This window comes from Carcharhinus amblyrhynchos, chromosome 11 (assembly GCF_965287045.1).
Source record: "Carcharhinus amblyrhynchos chromosome 11, sCarAmb.v2.hapA, whole genome shotgun sequence".
In the NCBI taxonomy this organism is placed as follows: domain Eukaryota; kingdom Metazoa; phylum Chordata; class Chondrichthyes; order Carcharhiniformes; family Carcharhinidae; genus Carcharhinus; species Carcharhinus amblyrhynchos.
The window spans coordinates 5,516,887-5,540,337 of NC_137334.1; the positions used below are offsets into that span (position 1 = coordinate 5,516,887).

The following is a 23,451-nucleotide window of genomic DNA, read 5'->3' on the forward strand; positions in this document are numbered from 1 at the left end:
ATAAAAAGACCATCTAACCCTCATCCCAATCACACTGCCCCATAAACTCTCCATGGCCCATTCATATCAACTCATGCTACCTTATGTCCACTACCCAACCCCCATGGATGGCATGCCTCTGATGCAAACCTATGTCCCTCCATCCATACTCAATGGCCCCTCATACTCTCCATACCAACATTTGCCACCCCACCTGCCCCTATTGACCCTTCATATCATCAACCAAGAATGCATAATGAGGCTTGCCTAACCATCCCTTAGTCTGATGAAACAGCTGGACCCAAGGTAAAATATTGTTTGATTGATAGCTCCTTCTCTTAGATCTATTTTGTAAATTGTACAGTGACTATTTACAGAAGATAAAGAGATATCAAGTGTCTATAGTTTCTGCTATTGACAGTTTAAAGTCTGAGTGATTGACACTTCTTTAGGGCTGTAGTAAAAGCAGTTTTTTAAAGAAAATCTGAAAGAAAGACTTGTTGAGGCTTTTCCACAATGCCCTTTTTCCTACGATATTCAGTAGTTCTGCACAGAATGTGTACAGGTGAATAGGTATGGAAGTGCCATAGGTTGGTGTGCATGAGGGGTCACTGGTTGTGAATGGAGGATCATACGTTGACAACAGGGCCAAACCTTCCCTTATCCATACTATGGCTCACACTTCTGAGGGGCCATGAACCATGAATACTTGAAAAACTGGCCATTTCCACAAAAATTGTGGAGGACTAGGAAATGCCTGTTCCTGCAAAGGAGTCAGCAGGTGGGGAATAGATGGATTGGTTCCCACTCCCAACTTCCAGAGTGTGCAGAATCTCTCCGATTCTATAAAAATCCAGTCCATTAACTCTGTTTCTCTCCTCACAGACTGCTGCTTCACAGCTCCAGGATCCTGGGTTTGATTCCTGGCTTGAGTCACTGTCTGTGTGGAGTTTGCATATTCTCCTCATGTCTGCATGGGTTTCCTCTGGGTGCTCCGGTTTCCTCCCATGGTCCAAAGATGTGCACGTTAGGTTGATTGGTCATGCTAAAATTGCCCCTAGTGTCCTGAGATGCTTAGGTTAGAGGGATTAGTGGGTAAAATATATATGGGTGTAGGACCTGGGTGGGATTGTGGTCGGTGCAGACTCGATGGGCCGAAGGGCCTCTTTCTGCACTTTAGGGTTTCTATGATATCTATATATGCAAACTACATCTGTTTTCTGCAGCTAGTGCTGAAAGTAGATAGGTTTGCTCTTTATTTACTTTATAAATTAAACAATAAAAGATTCAGTAAATTTATAGTCCTGCTTTCATGCCGCAGTAACCATGCTTTCTCATTCATTATAGCTTAGGAAGGATTACATGTCTTGATTAAGATGTACCTTAGCTACTAACAAGGGAACTCTTTTTGCCAACCACACTTTGCTGGTCAGAACTAAAGTGAAACAAATGGCATATAAAATGGCGACTGTCAGTGAAAAGGTCATGCTTCAATCGTGAAATCATCTGAAAGTTCAAGATATTAAAACTTGACCATAAGTACAATTTGTTGCTGAGAGATGTTGATTCTGCGGTACCGGATGTGACTGGAGGCTTTATAAATCAAAGTTTTACAGTACATTCAGCCTATCGCACCTGAACTAGCTCTCTGGAAGAGCTATCCAGCTGCACCCATTTCCTCATGTTTTTCCAACACTTCTAACTTTTGTCTTTTTTCAAAATGTTTCTCTGCTTCCCTTCAAATCAATTCCGAATTCAATTTATGCCAGTGTTTACAAGAGGGCATTATGCAGTGGAACACTTACACAGTGCTTAGCACTGCTGCCTCACAGAGCCAGGGACCGGGTTCAATTCCATCCTTGGGTCACTGTCTGTGTGGAGTTTGCACATTCTCCCCGTGTCTGCGTGTGTTTTCTCCGGGTGCTCCAATTTCCTCCCACAGTCCAAAGATGTGCAGGTTAGGTTGATTGGCCATGCTAAATTGACCCTGGGTGGGATTGTGGTCGGTGCAGACTCGATGGGCTGAATGGCCCCCTTCTGCATCATAGGGATTCTATGATTCTATGATGATTTCATGTCCCAAGAACTCTTTAGGTAGAAAAACAAAAAATCTCTTAACCTCTCTCCCTTTGTCTTTTTGGTGATGATCTTAAAGTTCAGCTGAACTTTCAAAGGTTTATCAATGGTGCAAGGATTTACTTTGCATTACAATAACAGTGAAAAGTATTTCCTAAAGACCTGCTCCCACCTAGAAAAAGAATTCAAGGCACAGCAAATATTGGAAAGACAACTGACATGATAAAATCCCAAACTAGAGCCTCAAACTGGATGGTTATTTCCCAGACGCTATGAACTCCGCCTTTGATATCTAACTGGCAGAACATCAGGAAATCCTCTTGCCAATTTGCAAATGAGATTTCAGCACAAAGTGCTCTTGACACTATGTAAAGAGGGGCCACCTCAGTCACAGGGCATGGATCAATGTATTATAGATATGATCCAATCTTCCAGTGCAGCTATTAGGATTCAGCTATAGAAATTAAGGCTTGATTAGACCAGTACCAATACATGTTCTGTTTGTAATACTGGAAGGAATTCAATTTGTAAATGGGTGTATTTTACAATCTTACTTTTCTAAGTAAACAAATCAGTCAGCTATTTATTGACTTTCATTATTTATATAATTACTCAATTGCATTACCTCGATCTTAAAAAACGTAGCAACAGGAATAGACAGTTCAACCCCTTGGGCCTGCTCCATGAGCCCTGCATTTCAGCCCATTTACCAGAAGTGTATATCGCAGCTTGAAGGATTGGTCCTGTCGATCAGAGTTGTCAGCACTTTCTGGGCCTTGGACCAATCTATCTGGTTCACTAATGTCCTCTAGAGAAGGAAATCTGCTGCCTTAACCTGGTCTGGCCTACGCTCCAGGGTCACAGTAATGTGGTTGACTTTACAAAAAAAAGCCCTCTGAAATGGCCCGGCAAGCCATTGAATTCAAGGGTGTTTAGGTAATTTCTGGCCCAGCCTGTGAAGCCCACATCCCATAAATGGGAAGCAACTTGGGAGGAATTTTCTGGCAGTTTACACCAGCAGGATTTTCTGGCTAACTGCCAAATTCTCTGTCCTCGTTCACAGCGGCAGTGGGGCATGAACAGCCAGTAAGATCACACCCCTTGTTTCAATTTAAGATCATTTCTCCTACAACAAGCACTTTGCCTTTTAGGGTTCTTCATCATGTGGCACAAAAATGCTTATGACAATGGTCAGAGGCATTCTGTGGGCCTCACCTTCCAGAGATTTTTTGGGATCCAAAAATAAACATAAAAACTAGAAGCAGGAGTTGGCCATTCAGCCCTTCAAGCCTGCTCCATCATTCATTTTATCATTGAATTCAATATCCTTTGATCCTTTAGCTCTGGAGCTATATCTAATTTCTTTTTGAAATCACACAACGTTTTGCTCTCAAATACATCTGCTATTACCTAAACTTCTTCATCAGAATTTGCTTGTTGTCTACGCTTTCTGTTCTGCATGGCATTGCATTACCAAGTGTTTCGTGGGTGATAGGCAGAAAAGCTCTGTCTGGACTTCTCTAGAGAACTCTACAAACTCCTGCGTTTGTGTCCAATTTGCCCAGATGTAGTAAAGGGCAGCACGGTGGCACAGTGGTTAGCACTGCTGCCTCACAGCACCAGGGACCTGGGTTTGATTCCCAGCTTGATTCACTGTCTGTGCGGAGTCTGCACGTTCTCTCTGTGTCTGCATGCGTTTCCTCCGGGTGCTCCGGTTTCCTCCTGCAGTCCAAATGACATATTGGTTAGGTGCATTGACCCCGAACGGGTGCCGGAGTGTGGGCGACTAGGGGATTTTCACAATAACTTCAATGCAGTGTTAATGTAAACCTACTTATGACACTAATAAATAAACTTTAATACTGATAAATTGGATGTGCCAGAGCACATGAGATAAAATATGAATTACATTATCAGAGAGGCACAGATCATAAAACTCGAGGGACTGAGACACAAAGAGGAGTGGAGAAGTAAGATTAATTGATATTTCTCTTGTGAAGCGCTGACATGGACCTGATGGTCGAATGGTCTCATTCTGGGCTGTTAATGTTTATGGTTCCATGATACCGAAGGTTAAAAACCAATTTCCCCCGCATTAACCAAACTTAGTCTGCTGACTGAACACCATGAAAATAGCAATAATAGCTCACATTTCTAGAGAGTTTTTAAAGCAGGAAACTGTCTGAAGGAATTTCACTGGAGCATTATCAGATGGAAATTGACACCAAGGCTGGAATTTTACCGGCACGCCCACCCAAAGCGCGTAAGATCGTGCCCAAGGCCAACGGAGAATGCTGTTTTGCCATTAAAATCAGGGCCCAAGACCAAGAAGAATACATTTGGACAAATTAGTCGCAAAGGTAAACTCTAAGAAGGCTCTTGAAGGAGGAGGGATAAGAGACAGAAAGACTTAGGGAAGCAATTCCAGAGCCCTGGAGCTGGACGTTCTGATTTATTTCCTTCTGCACTACAAATACATAAAGTTCCACGATTGTAAAGACTAAAAATGAACTTTGAGAAAAATAAACCTAACGTAACACTGGTCAACAAGTTATACTGACAGTACATTAGTATTGAGCTGGGCTATTGCTGAGAATCATGCAGAATGTGTTCTGATAGTTGAAAACATGGGCTGAAACATTTGACAGAAATAAATATCATTCAGTGTGAATCACAATGAGTAGAACCTCCTTGACTGGCCATAATGGGAAAACTCCCCTAGTGATCATGGTAATTGATGAATACGCAAGATAATTCACATTTTCGTCTTTGACTCCTGGCACAGCATTCCCTAGTGGGAACAAACGTGTATGTTTGAATGGAATCCAAAAGGTGCTGTGAAGTTATTTGTATCAAACAGGGGAAGACTGATGCTGTAGACTGCGTAATAAATATTGGATGGGATTCTCCCAAAAGAATCTTAAGTGCTGAATTCACGTAAAAACTGGAGTACATCACCACAGGTTTTTTTAACACAATTTTCAAAATGAGTTTCCCACATTCACACAAGGGCAGAGTGCCTCAGTGTGAATCATGCTGAAAAGATGGGGGTGCGGCCTACTCCTGCTGGAGAGGCCTGCGGCATAGCGCTGAGCAGGCCATTGTGCATGTGCGCTGATCTGTCAGAGCGGAGATCGACGCATGCGCAGTAGCCCTGCGTTGCTGGCCCCCTGACCACTGGGCAGCTCGATCAGTGGCCTCCTGGATGTCTGTGGGCCCAAACCTGACCACACCACTCCCTCCCCCCCAATCGGAGACTTCAGTCCTGGGCCCGCTAATCAGGTGAAAATGCTGATTTACATAATTTATTCAGCTTTGCGCCGATTTCTGAGCTGATGATGCTGGAAATCCGGCAGCTGGAGATCCGAGGAAGCAGTGGCACCCAGCGGGAACTCCACCTCACAATCTCCACTTATATCTCACGCCTCTGGCAGCGCATTGGGCCTGGTGAATCGCCCCCAGTATCTTGCGAGGTAAAAGGCAAAATACTGCGGGTGCTGGAATATGAAACAAAAGCAGAAAATACTGGAAAATCTCAGCAGGTCTGCCAGCATCTCTAGACAGAGAATAGAGTGAGCTCTGAAGAAGGGTGATCCAGACTTGAAACGTTGGCTCTATTCTCTCCCCACAGATGCTGTCGGACCTGCTGAGATTTTTCTAGTATTTCCTATTTTGGTTTAACATCTCGCAAGGATTTGTCAGCATTTAGGCAGTTAGTTGGCAAGGTGGGTAATGGAGATGCCAGTGATTCAAATAAACAGATTAAAAACTCTGACAAATCATGAATTTAGGACAGGATTTTCCCTTAGAGCATATAAGGCGGCACGGTAACACAGCGGTTAACACTGCTGCTTCACAGCTCCAGGGACCTGGGTTCGATTCCCAGCTCGAGTCACTGTCTGTGTGGAGTTTGCACGTTCTCCCCGTGTCTGCATGGGTTTTCTCCGGGTGCTCCGGTTTCCTCCCACAGTCCAAAGATGTGCAGGTTAGGTGGATTGGCCGTGCTAAATTGGCCCTTAGTTTCCTAAGATGCTTAGGTTAGAGGGATTGGCAGGTAATAATATGTAGGGATATGGGGGTAGGGTCTGGGTGGGATTGTGGTTGGTGCAGACTCAATGGGCCAAATGGCCTCTTCCTGCACTGTAGGGTTCTATGATTCTATAAAGGCCACTATTGGGGTGAAATATATGTGGTCAAAACCTGCAGCATGAGGGGAGACAGTCAATCATTCTGATTTTCCCCAGGGTGGCCAATTAATATCCAGAGAGCGTGCTTGCCATCCAATTGAGGACAGTGGGTAGATCCTCAGAGCTGGAGGTCTAATAAAAAAGCAGCAACAGGCTGTGATGCAGCTGCAAAGGGGAGAGGTCACTTCAAAATGGAAATGACCTTCCTTTGACCTTTTTTAAAGTTTAAATTATAAAATGGGTTCTGTAGCCAGGCCACCAACTGGAAGCCTTCTACACAGTGCCCAGTGGATGATCTTCCCGTACCCAGGCAGATAGGAAACTGTCCCCAATAACCTGCAGGATGATGGTGATCTACTGGCAAAGCACAGTCACAGTAAAAAGTCTGACAACACCAGGTTTTAGTCCAACCTATTTATTTGATAATATTCTCACAAGCTTTCGAGGGGTTACCCTCTTCGTCAGGTGAATGGAGAGTTCTGGCCTCAGACAGAGCATATAAAGCACAGACAGTCTCTAAACTGTCTGTGCTTTATATGCTCTGTCTGAGGCCAGAACTCTCCATTCACCTGACGAAGAGGGTAACCCCTCGAAAGCTTGTGAGAATATTATCAAATAAATAGGTTGGACTAAAACCTGGTGTTGTCAGACTTTTTACTGTGTTTACGCCAGTCCAACGCCGGCATACCCACATCAAAGCACAGTCAGCCACCTTATGGCCCAAAGTGGTTCTTAACAAGCCATGTGGACTACCTGCCACATGTGGACAGGTGGCTCTGCCACATGCATCCTGGCACACCCCAATCCAGGTGGCACAGTGGTTAGCACTGCTGCCTCACAGCACCAGGGACCTAAGTTCAACTCTGGCATTGAGTCTCTGTGTGGAGTTTGCACGCTCGCCCTGTGTCTGAGTGGCTTTCCTCCGGGTGCTCCGATTTCCTCCCAGAGCCCAAAGATGTGCAGGTCAGCTTGACTGGCTGTGCTGAATTGGCCCTTAGTGTCAGAGGGATTAGCAGGGTAAATACGTGAGGTTACAGGGATGGGGTCTGGGTGGGACTGTCGGCACAGGCTCAATGGGCCAAATAGCCTCCTTCTGCACTGTAGGGATTCTATGATTCTTCTAACACTCTCCAAATCCCCCTCCACAAAAATGTTCCAGGATGGAGCCAGGGAATTGGCACACCAACCGGGGGTGCTACTTCTAGCTCCAATTCTTGCCTGATCCCAGCCCCCACAGGGGGGCTACACTTCAAATCCTTCATGTTGAACCAATAGCTCCAAATTCTCCTGAAATGGATGCATTGTTTAAGAACTTGACAATAACAGGATATATCATAGTCAGCTCCAAATAATGATTTATTAAGACCACAGTTTATTTTGTCCAGCATTAGTAATATTATTTCAAATCCAGATGACCTCACATGGCTTTTCCAAAAATCTGGTCTAGTTTACTTCAGACTCCAACTAAACTTTAATGTTTTTAACTCTTTAACAGACTTTTCCACATAAAGGAACCACTTACTGTGAACTGGCATGGCAGGCAATGATCATCGCTCCAGTCCAACAAACACTAGAGAATTGGTAACCCGATATTAGGTGGAATTTTAAAATGTAGTTATGGGTCACAATGAACAGCTCAAAATTCATCTCCCTGTTCAGGATGCTTTTGGGGTGAAACTAGTCAGACAAGTTATAGTTAAGTTCAAAAATTTAACCATTTAAGGATTTAGAATGTGTAGACCAAGTGACCTCATGAAAACGTGATGACATGGCGATATAGGGGGGTCATGTGGCAATAGTGCGGGAGTCATCCCTGCGATCTTGGACAGGACACAAGTACTGTATGTGGATGATGGGTTTGGTAATAAACTAGCTTTGTTGGGATTCCTTGTTGTCGGTGTTTTGACGAACCTGCAACATTTGGGGAAGCGATAGCCTGGTGGTACTTTTACTCAACTATTAATCCAGAAACTCAGCTTAAGTTCTGGGAACCTGAGTTCAAATCCCACCACGGCAGATGGTGGAATTTGAATTCAATTTTTTTTAAAAATCTGCAATTAAGGATCTACTCATGACCATGAAACCATTGTTGATTGTCAGAAAAACCCACCTGGTTTATGAATGCCCTTTAGGGAAGGAATTCTGCCATCCTTACCTGGTCTGGCCTATATGTGGTTAACTCTCAACTGCCCTTGGACAACTAGGGATGGGCAATAAATGCTGGCCAGCCAGCGACGCCCATGTCCCACGAATGAATAAAAAGAAAATTATCATGGAGGCTTTGGAGAGGGTACAGAAAAGATTTACCAGGATATTGCCTGGTAGGGAAGGCATTAACTATGAGGAGAAGTTGGAGAAACTTGGTTTGTTCTCATTGGAACAATGGAGGTTGAGGGGCGACTGATAGAAGTCTACAAGATTGTGAGAGGCATGGACAGAATGGATAGTCAGAAGCTTTTCCCCAGGGTGGAAGAGTCAATTACTAGGGGGCATAAGTTTAAGGTGCGAGGGGCACCACCCCCCAATGTAACCTATCAAATCTTTTACTCACACATTAATCTTCTATGCTCGAGAAATTCTTCCTCTTTAGCACTCTTTTCATTAATATGTGAACAGTTGACTTCTGACTCAATCATTTTAAGGATTTCATAAACTCTATAGAATAATCTATGGTCAGTAGTATAAGTGCGTACATGCCTAAAAAGCAATGGACTTTGATTTTACTGGTTCACCCCACCCATCGACGGGCAAAGTGAGCCAGTAAAATTGTGTGAGAGCCGAGAAATCAGGATCACACCCGATTGCTTGGTTTTTGTGGTATTACTGGCACCGGATTTCCAGCGCGGTCAGCATCTCACCCATTCTAGCCAGAGGCTGATTATAATATGTTAATTTATTCTAATCTTCATTTGCATGTGTTTAGCCAAGCCTGATGCTCAATCGTCCAGTTCACTTGCCTTTATGGCCTTGTCGGAAGAGGTTCTCTCCGACAAGTGAAACAACTGCTCCCCATGAAGGGGGAACAGTTGAGTCGCCCTTGCCATAGAATCAGAGGCCATTGAGGCCCCCCCAGGGAGGCTGAGGTCAAGGGGGGAATACCTTTGGGCACTGCCAGTCTGGCACCTTGACCTTTCATTGCTTACCAGGTGATCGGTGGGGGAAGGGAGGAGCACCCGCTGCTGCTTTGCAGTTGTGATCACGCTGTGGGGGGAAGCCAGAGCACCCGGAGGAAACCCACACAGACACAGGGACAACATGCAAACTCCCCACAGACAGTGACCCAAGCCAGGAATCGAAGCCTATTCTCTGGCGCTGTGAGGCAGCTAACCACTGTGCCACCGAGTCTGGCTGTCTCAACAATTCAACTGGATCAATTTGCTGACACAAGTGGGGAGCTGCAGTGCAAACTCATGAATTACCACAGCTGGTTTAAACAACATCAAACTATTTCATGTTCATGAGTTTTGAAATCTAGGGCTATAATTTTGCAATGGTGGACGATAATGTATTATATGAAGCAAATTGTCAACAGGTGCTCTTTTTAAAACCTTAAACCTTTCCTTTGCCATGTATTAAATTGAGAATCACTTACCAGGCTTGCAACTCTGCAAAGGTAGCCTTGACTTTCTTCACAGAAGCGTCCATCTCCTCTTTGATCAGGAGTTGGTACCTGGTCAAAGAGACAGTGCATCGCTGTAGGTCTTTCACTGATTTTTCAATGCTTGTACCTGTTTAGAGGCACACAAAGTTCAGTTGTCATCATTAGATAATACCTTCCCTTTTTTTGTGGAGTAATTATGAATTGTGTCTGTGACAAACATGGTTGTAGGATTATAGTAAATGTAATTCTTCACTCTGTCATCAGCCACAGCTCTGAGTAGATACATAAGCAGCTCTTTAACTTTCAGAGAACATTAAAGAATTTAACTGAGAGTAGTTTTTTTTGAACATTAGAAAATTTCAACAGCTGCACTTATAACTGTTACCGAGAAATGATTTGTATCCCAAGCCTGGCTTGGGTTCAGAGGCTCATTCAGTCCATCAACAATCTTTGCCAATTGAACTCATTTGCACGCCCAAATTAGCCTTTCCGGAGTTAAATTTAAGAATAACTTTTGGGTGAAATGAAGATATGCCTTGGAGAAGTCAATTTTTAAAGAAATTACTTGACTGTGGCTTCATTACAATTCTTCATTTCCAATCTGTCCACAATGCATTCATAGAATCATAGACTCATAGAATCCCTACTGGGCAGAAAGAGGCCATTTAGCCCATCAAGACTGCAATGACTCTCCGACAGAGCATCTCACCCAGGCCCATGCTCCTGCCCTACCCCCGTAACCCCAAATATTCAACCCACTAATCCCCCTAACCTACACATCTTTGGACATTAAGGGGCAATCTAATATGATCAATCCACCTAACCTGCACATCTTTGGAGTGTGGGAGGAAACTGGAGCACCCGGAGGAAACCCACGCAGACTCTGTACAGTGAGCCAAGGCAGGAATCGAACCTGGGTCCCTGGCACTGTGAGGCAGCAGTGCTAGTCATTGTGCCACCTTGCCCAAATTTGACTTCACAGAAATCCCATAGTACAGAAACAGGCCATTCAGCCCATCAAGTCCGCACCGACCACAATCCCACCCAGGCCCCACCCCCATATCGCTACATATTTACCCACTAATCCCTCTAACCTTTGCATCCCAGGGTACTAAGGGCAATTTTTTTTTAAGCGTGGCCAATCAACCTAACTCGCACATCTTTGGACTGCGGGAGGAAACTGGAGCATCCGGAGGAAACCCATGCAGACACGAGGAGAATGTGCAAACTCCACACAGACAGTGACCCAAGCTGGGAATCGAACCCAGGTCCCTGGAGCTGTGAAGCAGCAGTACTAACCACTGTGCTACCGTGCCACCCATAAATTAAACTTCCCCGAAGTTAAACTCAGTAACGGCCTTTGGATAAAATGAAGATACACTGTGCCATCCCAATACTACATTTATCCTGGAAATGTCACCTTGCTTTGATTAAACTGAACCATGTAACTCTTTATGCACCATGTATGGATGGGCACCATGCACCGATCTGTAACAAACCTGCCCATTTGTTCAATTCATACATCAGAATGGGAGAATCAAAAGTCCTATTTATTGACTCCACTGGATAACAATGTAAAGGGACTTCTTCAGTAGGTATTCAAAATGTAAAACAAACTCAGTGTCCACTGACAAACTTTGATTTCTTTGCATTATTATTTCACTCCCTTTGTGTTGCCTCTATGGTCTCTGCTCTTCCAGTACTATTCAAACTACCTACCAGTGGGAGCATATATAGAAAATACTGTTGTCTTAAGGTCTGTTCCAGGGTACAATATGTGGGAACTCAAATCAAATACCCAACTCCACTGGAAAGTTTGCTTAATGCTCCAAAATTAATGCAGCAGTTAAAATATCAGCAGCGTTACTGCTGGGAATTTCTGCTTTGCAAGCCAGACTTCTCTGCAAGATGGTTTGAGGTTTTTTAAGATAACAATATTCATATCTATCCCCACACGTTTTTACAGTTATGATTTGAAGCCATTCAAAAAGATGATTATCATGTGAATTATTTAAAAGAATCAGTGAATGGTTGCAGCATAGAAGGCTATTCAGCCCATTGTATCCATGCTAGCTCTCTGTAGGAGTAACTCTGCTAGTCCCATGCCCCCACCTTCACTCCATAATCCTGCATTATTTTGGCTTCACATGATTATCCAATCCTCTTTTATGGACTCCTTTGAATCCGCCTCTACCACCCTCTCAGGCAGTATGTTCCAGATCCTAATCACTCACTGCTTCTCATGTCACCGCTGTTTTCTTTCCCAACCACCTTAAGTTAATGCCCCTCATTTCTCCATTCTTCCATCAATGGGAACAGTTTCTCCCTACCTACTTTATCCAGACTCATGATTTTGAACACCCCTATCAAATCTCCTCTTAATCTTCCCTTCTGTGAGGAGAACAACTCACCTTTAATAATGCTCACTGGGGTTGGCACAGTGGTTAGCACTGCTGCCTCACAGCACCAAGGACCAGAGTTTGATTTCTGGCTTGGGGCACTTTCTGTGTGGAGTTTGCATGCTCTCTCAGTGTCTGCGTGGGTTTTCTCCAAGTGCTCCAGTTATCTCCCACAGTCCTGAAGATGTCTTGGTTAGGTGGATTGGCCATGCTAAGTTGCCCTTTAGTGTACCCAAACAGAGTGTGGTGACTAGGGGACTTCATTGCAGTGTTAATGATATAAGCCTAATTGTGACACAAATAAATAAACTTCTTCAATCTATCTACAACTGAACTGAAATTTGTTTTCCCTGGCACCATTCTTATGAATCTTTATGCATCCTCTCTAAAACCTTAACATCCTTCCAAATGTCAGATGCCCAGACCTGAACACAGTTCTGGTTTTGCCTCTGGACCAGCGACACTCCGTGTTTACCCATTAACTTTGCCCTTTCAACATTTCTGATGTGTCACACCTGAACTTGGGCTTTGACGACCAACTTTGTGGGTGGCGCGGTGGCACACTGGTTAGCACTGCTGCTTCACAGCAGCAGGGACCCGGGTTCAATTCCCAGCTGGGGTCACTGTCTGCGTGGAGTCTGCATGTTCTCCCCGTGTCTGCATGGGTTTTCTCCGGGTCCTCCAATTTCCTCCCACAGTGCAAAGATGTGCAGGTTAGGGTGGATTGGCCATGCTAAATTGCCTCTTAGTGTCAAGGGGACTAGTTAGGGTAACTGCATGGGCTTATGTGGATAGGGCCGGGGTGGGATTGTGTTTGGTACGGACTTGATGGGCTGATTGGCTTCCTCCTGCACTGTAGGAATTCTATGATTCTATTTAATAGTTGGGGCTGTGACATTGGGCAGCATTCCGGGTCGGAAAAGAAAGGGTGGCTTGCCAGCAGCAAGTCTTCCCGCTGTATTTTTAAACTCTTTGCCAAAAGAAAGTGAAGGGGCAGATCCCGTGCCATCAGGCGAGTGGGGTGGGCTCTGAACAAGACCAGCAACTTAAATTTTTAAAACTGATTTAACGTGGGCAATCCCAAATCATTGATGGCTACCATGGCAACTATAGTATGTGAGTTGTTGACTCTGATCCTGCTGAAATCTGATAGGCCTTCCTTGCTGGCTATGGAAAAGAACTCCCTTACAACTTGCAGCAATCTTTTTCATGCTATTTCCACGGCGTGGCCTCATTGCTGGCTTCCTTCCTGTCAGTTTATTGGCTTTGCTCAAAGGCTTGGCCTGGACTTTGCTGTTCTTTCAGCCTCCAGTGTCTCTAAGGTTGATTTCTAAATTCACGCCAAACCCACAGTTAAGGAGAGAGTTTCTTCAATTTGAGAATATAATCTGCAACAGTCTCACTTGACTACTGCTTCCTTTCACTCTCGGTGGAATCTCACTCCCAGCCACGCCGTAACATGAGTCCACAGTCTCATTAATGTCAGAATAACCCATAGCACTGGGGTCTGACTGACAACATCTGGCTAGACACCACCCCAAAAAGCACCTGGCCCCCATCACTGGCAAAAAAAAACATTTACTTTATTTTCATCTGCTATTTTACACATTTTCAGCAAAATGTGTAATTTTACCAGTCCTCTTGCTGGTGGTTGAATTCCCCACTGTCCCCAGATATGCCTTCAATACCATTTTTCAATTGTGTAACATGCTGACTCTTTGCCATGATTTTTGTACCCGTGTTTGCTGTGAGTGCAATGGACAATGTGGGCACAAAGTATCGCAAGATTCAGAAAATGAGAATCTCGCCAACAAGATCCAGTTTTACGATTCTCCCTGTGACGAAACAAGGTTTCCACCCAGGAAGATCAGGAGCCTCATTTAAATAAACTCTCATGTATTTAAAGGGATTCCCCACCACATGTTCTTTCCACATTGGGATCCCACCACCCCCCTTTGCTGCCGTGATATCACATTGATGAGGTTTACAACAAGAACGGAATGTTTCCATAATCTGTCAGAGTGCCAGGCTCTGACTGAAAGCCTGCTTGTATCACTCCAGATGCAAAGCCAAATTTTCAGACCAGGATGGCACAGTGGTTAGGACTGCTGCCTCACAGTGCCTTGGATTTCTGTAGACTGTTGTGTGGAGTTTGCATGTTCTCCCTGTGTCTGGGTGGGTTTTCCCCGGGTACTCCGATTTCCTCCCACAGTCCAAAGATGTGTAGGTTAGGTGGATTGGCCAAGTGTCCCAAGATGTGTAGGTTAGAGGGATTAGTAGGGTAAATACCTGGGGTAACAGGGATAGGGCATGGGCGGGATTGTTGTCGGTGCAGCCTCAATGGGCTCCTTCTGCGCTGTGGGGATTCTATGATTTCTTACACAAAGACTGAGCAAAAGGAAATTTGAGGGTGTATTTTGCATTGTCACTGCAGCAGCGCCTGATAGAGCTGGCAAGGCTGGCTCCACAGAGATTGGAGCATCATCTTTAAAGGATATTCCAATATGAACTAAAAATAAACTCCCCACAGCACCTCCCCCCCGTCCCAACAGAAAAGGGGGGACAGCCACCCCCTCAGGAATTGGGGGCTTACTCCCCCGTTCTCCACTACTACACGAGATTTGGTGGACCGCCCCCCCCCCCCTCGCTCCACCACCCACAAACAGTGGGGCTCTCCACCACCCCACCTCTAGCATCAAGGACTCCACCCTCCAACCCACCACCCCCCCCCAGCAAAAATAATAGAACCGTCCTCCCCCAGGTGGGACATCCCCAAGGGTTCGCCCCCCAACCTGTGCCAAGGCAGTGCCGACCTATGCTGGGTACATCCCTCTCTCCCAGGGGGCTATATATTAAAGTTGTAGAATCCTACAATGCAGAAGGAGGCCATTCAGCCAATCAAGTCTACAGCAACCCATCGCCAGAGAATCCCACCTGTGCCCTATCCTCGTAACCCCACTAATGCCCCTAACCTACACAGCTTGGGTCACTAAGGGGCAGTTTAACGTGGCCAATCCACCTTACTCCGCACATCTTTGGACTGTGGAAGGAAACTGGAGCACCCGGAGGAAACCCATGCAAATACGGGGAGAACGTGCAGACTCCACGCAGACAGTGACCCAAGGCCAGAATTGAACCCGGGTCCCTGGCACTGTGAGGCAGCAGTGCTCAACACTGTGCCACCGTGCCACCCTTTTGTGCCACTGAGGGAGATTACCTCAACTGATTCACACCTTTACATCCATGTTCTAAACATTGCCGACATGTGAATATGAAATGAGACGAGGTTACGGGGTGTGATTTTCCTTCCCTGCTGTGCTGGACGTGTAGCAGGGTGAGAAATTTCAACAAGAGTCCAAGAATCAGATTCACTCCTGGGCCACTTTTGTGACAAGATCAACATGGCACCTGGGAAGGGAAGTGGCATCCTGAGCGGAGCTAAGTCTTCAGCTCAATTACAAAGTCACTGACCACAATCATTTTAATAATTTCAACAGCCATGTCACTTTTTAAAAGTGTCGTTGACTTTTAAATGCTGTTAACACTTCCGTAACAATTTTTAAACCTTTGCTGGGTTACTTTGTCCCTCAGCTCCTCCTCAATCTCCATCTCCAAATTCCACCAGGGAATGCCCAGTGAAGGGGAGGTTTGGGGGGTGTTCGTCTGAGGCGGGGGGTGGGGGGGGGGGGAGGGGGGCGGAGTGCATAATCTCAGTGTTTCAGTGTTGTGGGCATAGGCCAGAAGAGGAAAGAGGACAGAACTCCCAGGTCCCTGAGGGGAAGGTGCTCCAAATCTGAAAAGGCTTTCAGTGTGAGGCCCCAACCTCCCCGTCCTCCCAGAGATCAAGAAAGTTCAAATTTTGTATTCGGCACCTGGGTCTGCCAACCTTAAAATTGAGATTTAAGGGCAAGAATCATAAGATTTCTGATCGCCTGATGAAAGAGCAGCATTCTGAAAGCCTGTGCTACCAAATAAACCAGTTGGACTTTAATCTGGTGTTGTGAGACTTCTTACTGTGCTCGCCCTGTCCAATGCCTCTCCACATCATATTTCATAAAATGCTAGGCCCTGGATTCTGCAGCTAAACTCCAAGAGTTTCACATTTTTGAGCAATGTTTCTGAGGACATTTTGTTGTGAACAGCTTTGCTTAATGGGCTCCATAAAATTCCCTGGCCACATCTGGAGGTGGGTAGTAACATTTTACATCATGATCTGCACTGGGATCATTGGGTGCATTTTTCCAGCTGTCATTGATTAGTGTGCACCAGGTTTGACAGACTGGGGCGGCACAATTATTTTCCAAGCAATATAAACACTTTATTTCCCCTGCAAAATCCCATTGGCAAGCTTCCCTTAGCCTTCTTTTCTTCGCCACTGACCTACTTACCTAGAATTGCAGAGAATTTACGGGACCGGCTGTTTTGCCAGACAAATCTACATCAGTGATGGAGAGAGTGGACATGGGGAAGATGTTTCCATTACAAGGAGAGACATTACGAGGTGGGCACAGCCTCAGAATAATGGGACAACGCTTTAGAACAGAGATAAGGTGGAATTTCTTCAGCTAGAAGGTGGTGAATCTACAGAGTTCATTGCCACAGTGGGTTGTGGAGGCCAGGTCTTTGAACATACTTTAAGTCAGAGAGATGGGTTTTTGATTGGTAAAGGGATCAAAGGTTACAGGGGAAAGGTGGGAGAATGGGATTGATCAATTGGTGGAGCAGACTCGATGGACTGAATGGCCTAATTCTGCTCTCATATCTTATCTTATTGTGGTCTTCATGTCATTCTTCACTGTTCAACTCTGGCTGGAGGCATTTCCTGGATGTTTGATCACATGACATTCTAACCACATGACCTCTGACCAGTCAAATGCCCAATCACACAACAGCTAATCATATGACTCTTACAAATGCCTTTGTGTTTATTTCACTGTTGGGGTTTTTTATAGTCAAGTGTTTAGGTTTGTGGTAACGAGTTCCAATAATTTGGAGGCTATCATGCTCAGATTAAGAGGAGGAACTAAATCGGGGAAAAGGAAGACTGAGGAGATGGAGAATCTGAAGATGAGGGAACTGTTCACAGAGGGAATATGACAGGTTGAAGGAATTTTGCTTCCACCAGAAATCATTAAATTGCATTGATAATAAATAGTAATGTTGTAATTCCTTAAATTTTTTTCCCAGAATATGAGCCTTGCTAGTTAGGCCAGCATTTATTGCCCATCCCTCATAGGTCTTGGGAAAGTGGTGGTGAGCTGCCTTCTTAAACCGCTGCAGTCCATATTTTTCTGGATGATGGTGAACTTTGAGTGTTGTTGCAGCTATAGATGTCCAGGCAAGTGGAGAATATTTCATTACACTCCTGACTTGTACTTGGTGGTGTACAGACTTTGGGGGTTCAAAAGGTGAGTTACTCGCCCCAGAATTCTCAGTGCTCTTGTACCCACAGTATTTATCTGCCTGAGATCCAGTCAAGTTTCTAGACAATGGTATCCCCCAGAATGCTGATAGTAACGTCTTTGAATTTCTCCCTTGTTGGAGTTAGTTGTTGCCTGGTAACCCTTTATAAGCAACAATAACATGAAAACTCAGATGGTCTACATGTGACTGGTAACAATGGAAATGATGTCCCCATATAAAATTATAGAATGGCTACAGCACAGAAGGAAGCTGTTTAGCATGTTGTGAAGAACACTTTCCTGCCCTTTCTCAGTAGCCCCATTGAGAGAATGTGGACCCTTTAAGCGGTGATCCTTTGCAGGCCACATTATTGGGCTGGACCCTATGGAATGGAAGCGCAAGAAGCCAGTGTTATGGGGAGGGTGCATCCTGGCACTGGAAAGAGCTCAGTAGGAGGCAGGGAAGAGGAGAACAGACCTGTGTGACGTTTCTGTCAGATCCTTGAGTGTATGTAATTATATAAATTAATAAATCCCTATTGTTGTTGGAGCCACATCGAGTTGGATTCCAGTTATTACATCTGCAAATATTTTTCTCTTCAGGTACTTAACCTTTCCTGTAACTAGTAGTAATCTTGTATCAATAATTATAAGATTATAGTTATTATACCTGCAAATATTTTTCTCTTCAGTTACTTAACCTTCCCTGTAACTAGTAGTAATCTTGTATCAATAATTATACCTGTCCTGAAATCATTGCCAGAATGCCAAAGCACTTCCTGAGGTCTGATCAGGCTTCTCAGTCTGTGCCACTTTCAATAGGCCCAATCTCTCTGCCTGTTTCCCTAGATTCTGGTTTGGTCTCAACTTCTGTATGAAGATGACAACTGTGGCCTGGGTCAGAGCTGACCTGTACTTGGACTTCACACATCAAATCTGGACAGCTTAAATCAAATAGAGATTGCACAAAACCTACGAGTTGTGTGTTTGGGACCATTCTCACAGGCTGAATCATAGAAAGATAGAAAATAGTAGCAGGAGTAGGCCATTTGGCCCTTCTCCACCATTCATGATGATAATGGCTGATTATCCAGCTCAATAGGCTGATCCTGCCTCCCCACCATTATCCATGGAACATAGAACCCTACAGTGCAGAAACAGGCCCTTCAGCCCATCGAGCCTGCACCAACCACAATCCCACCCAGGCCTTATCCCCGTATCCCTACACATTTACCCGCTAATCCCTCTAACCTGCACATCTCAGGACACTAAGGGGCAATTTTTTTTAGCATGGTCAATCAACCTAACCCACACATCTTTGGATGGTGGGAGGAAACCGGAGCCCCGGGAGGAAACCGGAGCCCCCGGAGGAAACCCACGCAGACACGAGGAGAATGTGCAAACTCCACACAGACAGTGACCCGAGCCGGGAATCGAACCCAGGCCCCTGGAGCTGTGAAGCAGCAGTGCTAACCACTGTGCTACCGTGCCGCCATTAAGGCGATCCTTTGATCTCCTTCACCCCAAAAGCTATATGTAACTCCTTCTTGAAAACATGCAATGTTTTGGAATCAACTGCTTTCTGTGGTAGAGAATTCCACAGGCTTACCACTCTGAGTGAAGGAGTTTCCCCTCATCTCGGTCTTAGAAGGTTTAACCCACATCTTCAGTCTGTGACCTCTGGTTCCGGACACCTCTATGTTCGGGAACTTCCTTCCTGCATCTACCCTGTCTAGCTTTGTTAAAATTTTATAAGTTTCTCTGAGAAATCCCCCCTCCCATTTTCCTAAATGCCAGTGAATATAATCCCAAATGATTCAATCACTCCTCAGACATCAGTCCCACTATTCCAGGAATCAGTCTGGTAAACACTGTCCGCACTCTCTCCAGTGTAAGAACATCCTTCCTCAGATGAGGAAGCAAAACTGCACACAATCCTAAACTTATCCCAGCACCAAACCATTCCCTGAGTTCAGACTGAATTGCTGGGGGGGGGGGGGGGGGGGGCCACAGTGGGGTTAACAAAGCCCCTATTCCAGTCTCCCCCTCTCCTGTCCCTCCATTCCCCAGCCTCTTGTGCCATCACTGCCCAGTCTCTTTCACATCCCCAATGCACAGAAGCCTCTTCACAAGCTCCCATTGCTTCAGATGCCCTCTCTCCTGAACCTCCATTTCCCAATCTCCCTTTCCTTGATCCGTCATTCCAAAGTTTTCTCAATTTACGAGAGCCATTCCCCCTGTTCACTCCTGAGCCCAGCTGCCCACACTCCCTCCCTCTGTGAGCTGCCCATCCCCATTCCTATGGTTAGTTGATAGGGTTTGCAGCACGCATTGTGGCCTGAAGTTGTCTGAGTTTTGCACTGACATTAATAGGACAGTGTCAGAAGTCATACAAATGGGGCAGACAAGCTTCCCAAGACAACCTTGAGGACAGCCAACCAGCAGTTTGCACTGACCAGGCACTGTGGGAGGGAGAATTTTCATTATTTTTCCTCCCTTTCTTTCCTCCCTTTCATTTCCTCCCTTCATCAGAATTCATTAACTTTCTGCCAGACTAGAGTTCCACAGGAATGTGGCTCCCTCCAGTATAATGCCCAACTGTTCATTGGTCACACACATAGCCTTTACAATCTTAATAGCAGCATCATTGCAAACCTTCTCCCAATGTAAATGCAGCCTGAATCCAGCATCAAGACCCAACTCAATACCAGAGCCAAGGACTGGGAATTCCTGGGGGTGTCAGACTCTGCTTCATTTCAACATCTTGATACTCCATTTATTCGCCACAACTTTAGCACCAGCTGCAAAGCCAAAACAACTTTGCATCCAGCATAAAACATGCAAATCCACTCCGGGAATTGGCTGGCTATTCAACCTGGGAAAACCTCATGATTGAACCTGATGCTGTTTTCACCTGTCTGTCCACACACACACACACACACACACACACACACAGGTACCAGGGCTTGGTGAATAACAATCACAGGCAGGAACTTTTGCCAATTGTATGTTCCGCAATCCAGGAACGATGGGACCATTCCTAATGCGGCTCTGGCAGTCAATATGGAAGTGGGCACAGATCACATGGTTAGTATCCCATGGGCTAAGCAGTCAAGTTCACAGCAGGTGTGAAATAATAACTGTAGCCAGGAGGATTCACTGACAGCTTGCCAATGTTTCGCCTTCAGTTTTCAATGTTTGCAGAGTGTTATTGTGCAGCAAGCTTCTGAATTTCAATCCTGCAATAAACATTAGTGCAGCAAATTCTCAATGGGTTTAGACATCTCCTGATGAACAGCAGTGGAGCTGAGCAAGAGCTAAGCTGGAAATAAATATGTATTTTCTTCAAAATGCGATAGACATTCAAAGTGAATGAAGCAAAGCATGAGGAATGAATGACTTCCAGAGGGAATCAGCTGTTAGTGCTGGCTGGGGTTTCACTGACTGAGGAAGTGTCATGAGGTTTTATAGTTCCCAAAAGAAGCTCACATCCTTTTGAAAATATTGAAGTCATTCTTCATTTTATTAAGCAAATGTCCCTTCAGTTGTGTCTAGTAGGTGAGACCACAACTAGAGTCCCATGTATAGTTTTGGCCTTTTTAATTAAAGGAGATATATTTCAACTGGGAGCAGATTCACTGGATTGATTCCTGGGATGAAGGGATTATTTTATGAGAAAGGTTGAGTCACAGATGGACAGGGTGGTGAAGAAGGCATTCGATACTGTGTACACTTCTGATCACCCTATTATAGAAAGATTAAACTAGAAAGAATGCAGAAAAGATTTATTAGGATGCTACCAGGACTTGATGATTTGAGTTATGAGGAGACTGGGACTTTTTTCCCTGGAGTGTAGGAGGCTTAGGGGTGAGCTAATAGAGGTCTATAAAATATTGAGGGGCACAGATGAGATCGATAGTCAGTATCTTTTCCCAAAGGTAGGGGAGTCTAAAACTAGAGGCCATAGGTTTGAGGTAAGAGGGGAGAGATACAAAAGTGTCCAGAGGGGCAATTTTTTCATGCAGAGGGTGGTGAGTGTCAGGAACAAGCTGCCAGAGTTGGTAGTAGAGGTGGGTACAATTTTGTCTTTTAAAAAGCATTTAGATAGTTACATGGATAAGATGGATGTAGAAGGATAGGGGCCAAATGCGGGCAAATGGCATTAGCTTAGGGGCAAAAACTGGGTGGCCAAAGGGTCTATTTCCATGCTGTAAACCTCTATGATTCTATACAGGAATGAGAGAGAATTTTATTAAAACACAAGATTGAGGGGATTGACAGGGAAAGCGCAGAAGGGATGTCCCCCCACCCCCCGCCATCTCCTCCCTGGGGGGGCACATTTGAAAAAAAGGAGAGATTAATAGAATACACCCACTAGTCTAATGGAGGCTCTGTTGCTGCCGAAGTCGGAGCAGATTGATTCTGTCTCTGGCCCCACAAGGACATCCTCTCTCCTGCACTATAATTTCTCCCTCAATAAACATTGTCACCACTCCTCCTCCTCTCTTTCCTCATCCTCCCCACACACCTTATATTCTGAGAATATTTCACACACAGGGCTGCCATTTTTAGTGACACGTAATTTCCAAAATCAGAAAATGATGGAGTTGCAACAATACCACTGTGGAAGTAGTTCAACTCAGGGTCCATAACTGTTGCAAACTTTAAGGGAATGTCAGATGAAAATCCTACATGGCTTCAGTTTCATTCTGGATGAATAAACTATTCCCCTGCCCGTTAACCACAAGTCTGGACCTTTAGTCAAGAAACCCAACACGAAAACACTATAGTGGCCTGAGCGTCGAGAACCTGTTTCTTCCAAGGGGATGATGTTCAGTTTCTTGCACCATTTGTTTGAATGCTGTGGTGGTCAGATGGATTGAAGAACTTCACATTTAAAAAAACCTGGGGTGGAATCCTACGGCTCCACACAGTGGAGGTGGGGGAGGGAAATGCGGCAAGCTGTTCAAACATTCACTGGCCTTGGAGGGACTGCCAAATCCCACCATCAACAGGAGGAGCAGTATATTTCCACCCTGGACTAAAAGATTTTGAGACGGATCTCAAGATTCTGGATATTTTAAGTATTTTCATGTTAGGACTGTACAAGCCATATATTAGAGTAGTGACTAGTTTGCATCAATCCCATTTACTCCTGTGTACTTTCTGAAATAAAATTCAATAACTAGTTTTGGCACAGATGTTGTGGTCTAATGGCATGGTGTTCCCTGTCGTTTCAAATACAGAGGAATTTGTAAGTTGTAGCCAAGCAATTACCAGTCTCCTGATACAACGCCTCTACTTTCTCAGAAGGCTAAGGAAATTCTGCTACAACTCTCACCAACAGATGCACTATAGAAAGCATCCTTTTTGGTTATATCACAGCTTGGTATGGCTCCTGCTCTGACCAAGGGACTACAAAGGGTCAAGAATGAAGCCCAATCCATCACGCAAACCAGCCTCCCACCCATTCACTCTATCTACACTTCCCACTGTCTCAAAAAGGCAGCCAGCATAATCAAGGACCCCACGCACCCCGGACATTCTCTCTTCCCCCTTCTTCCATTGGGAAAAAGATACAAAAGTCCGAGATCATGTACCATCTAACTCAAGAACAGCTTCTTCCCTGCTGCCATCAGACTTTTGAATGACCACATTAAGTTCATCTTTCTCTGTACCCTAGCTATGACTGTAACACTACATTCTGCATTCTTTCCTTCTCTATGAGTGGTATGCTTTGTCTCTTTAGGACACAGGAAATAATACTTTTCACTGTATGCTAATAAGTGTGACAATAATAATCAAAT

General features: G+C 44.9%; 1 protein-coding gene across 1 annotated transcript in view; it reads right to left on the minus strand.

The window, feature by feature from the left end:
* Positions 1-23,451, minus strand: part of LOC145349871 (spermatogenesis-associated serine-rich protein 2-like) — a 118,337-nt gene that overhangs the window by 32,397 nt on the left and 62,489 nt on the right. The window contains exon 7 of the mRNA XM_080198485.1: positions 9,835-9,970. Within this exon, the coding sequence (XP_080054611.1) occupies positions 9,835-9,970 (136 nt within the window). The remainder of the gene's footprint in view (positions 1-9,834; positions 9,971-23,451) is intronic.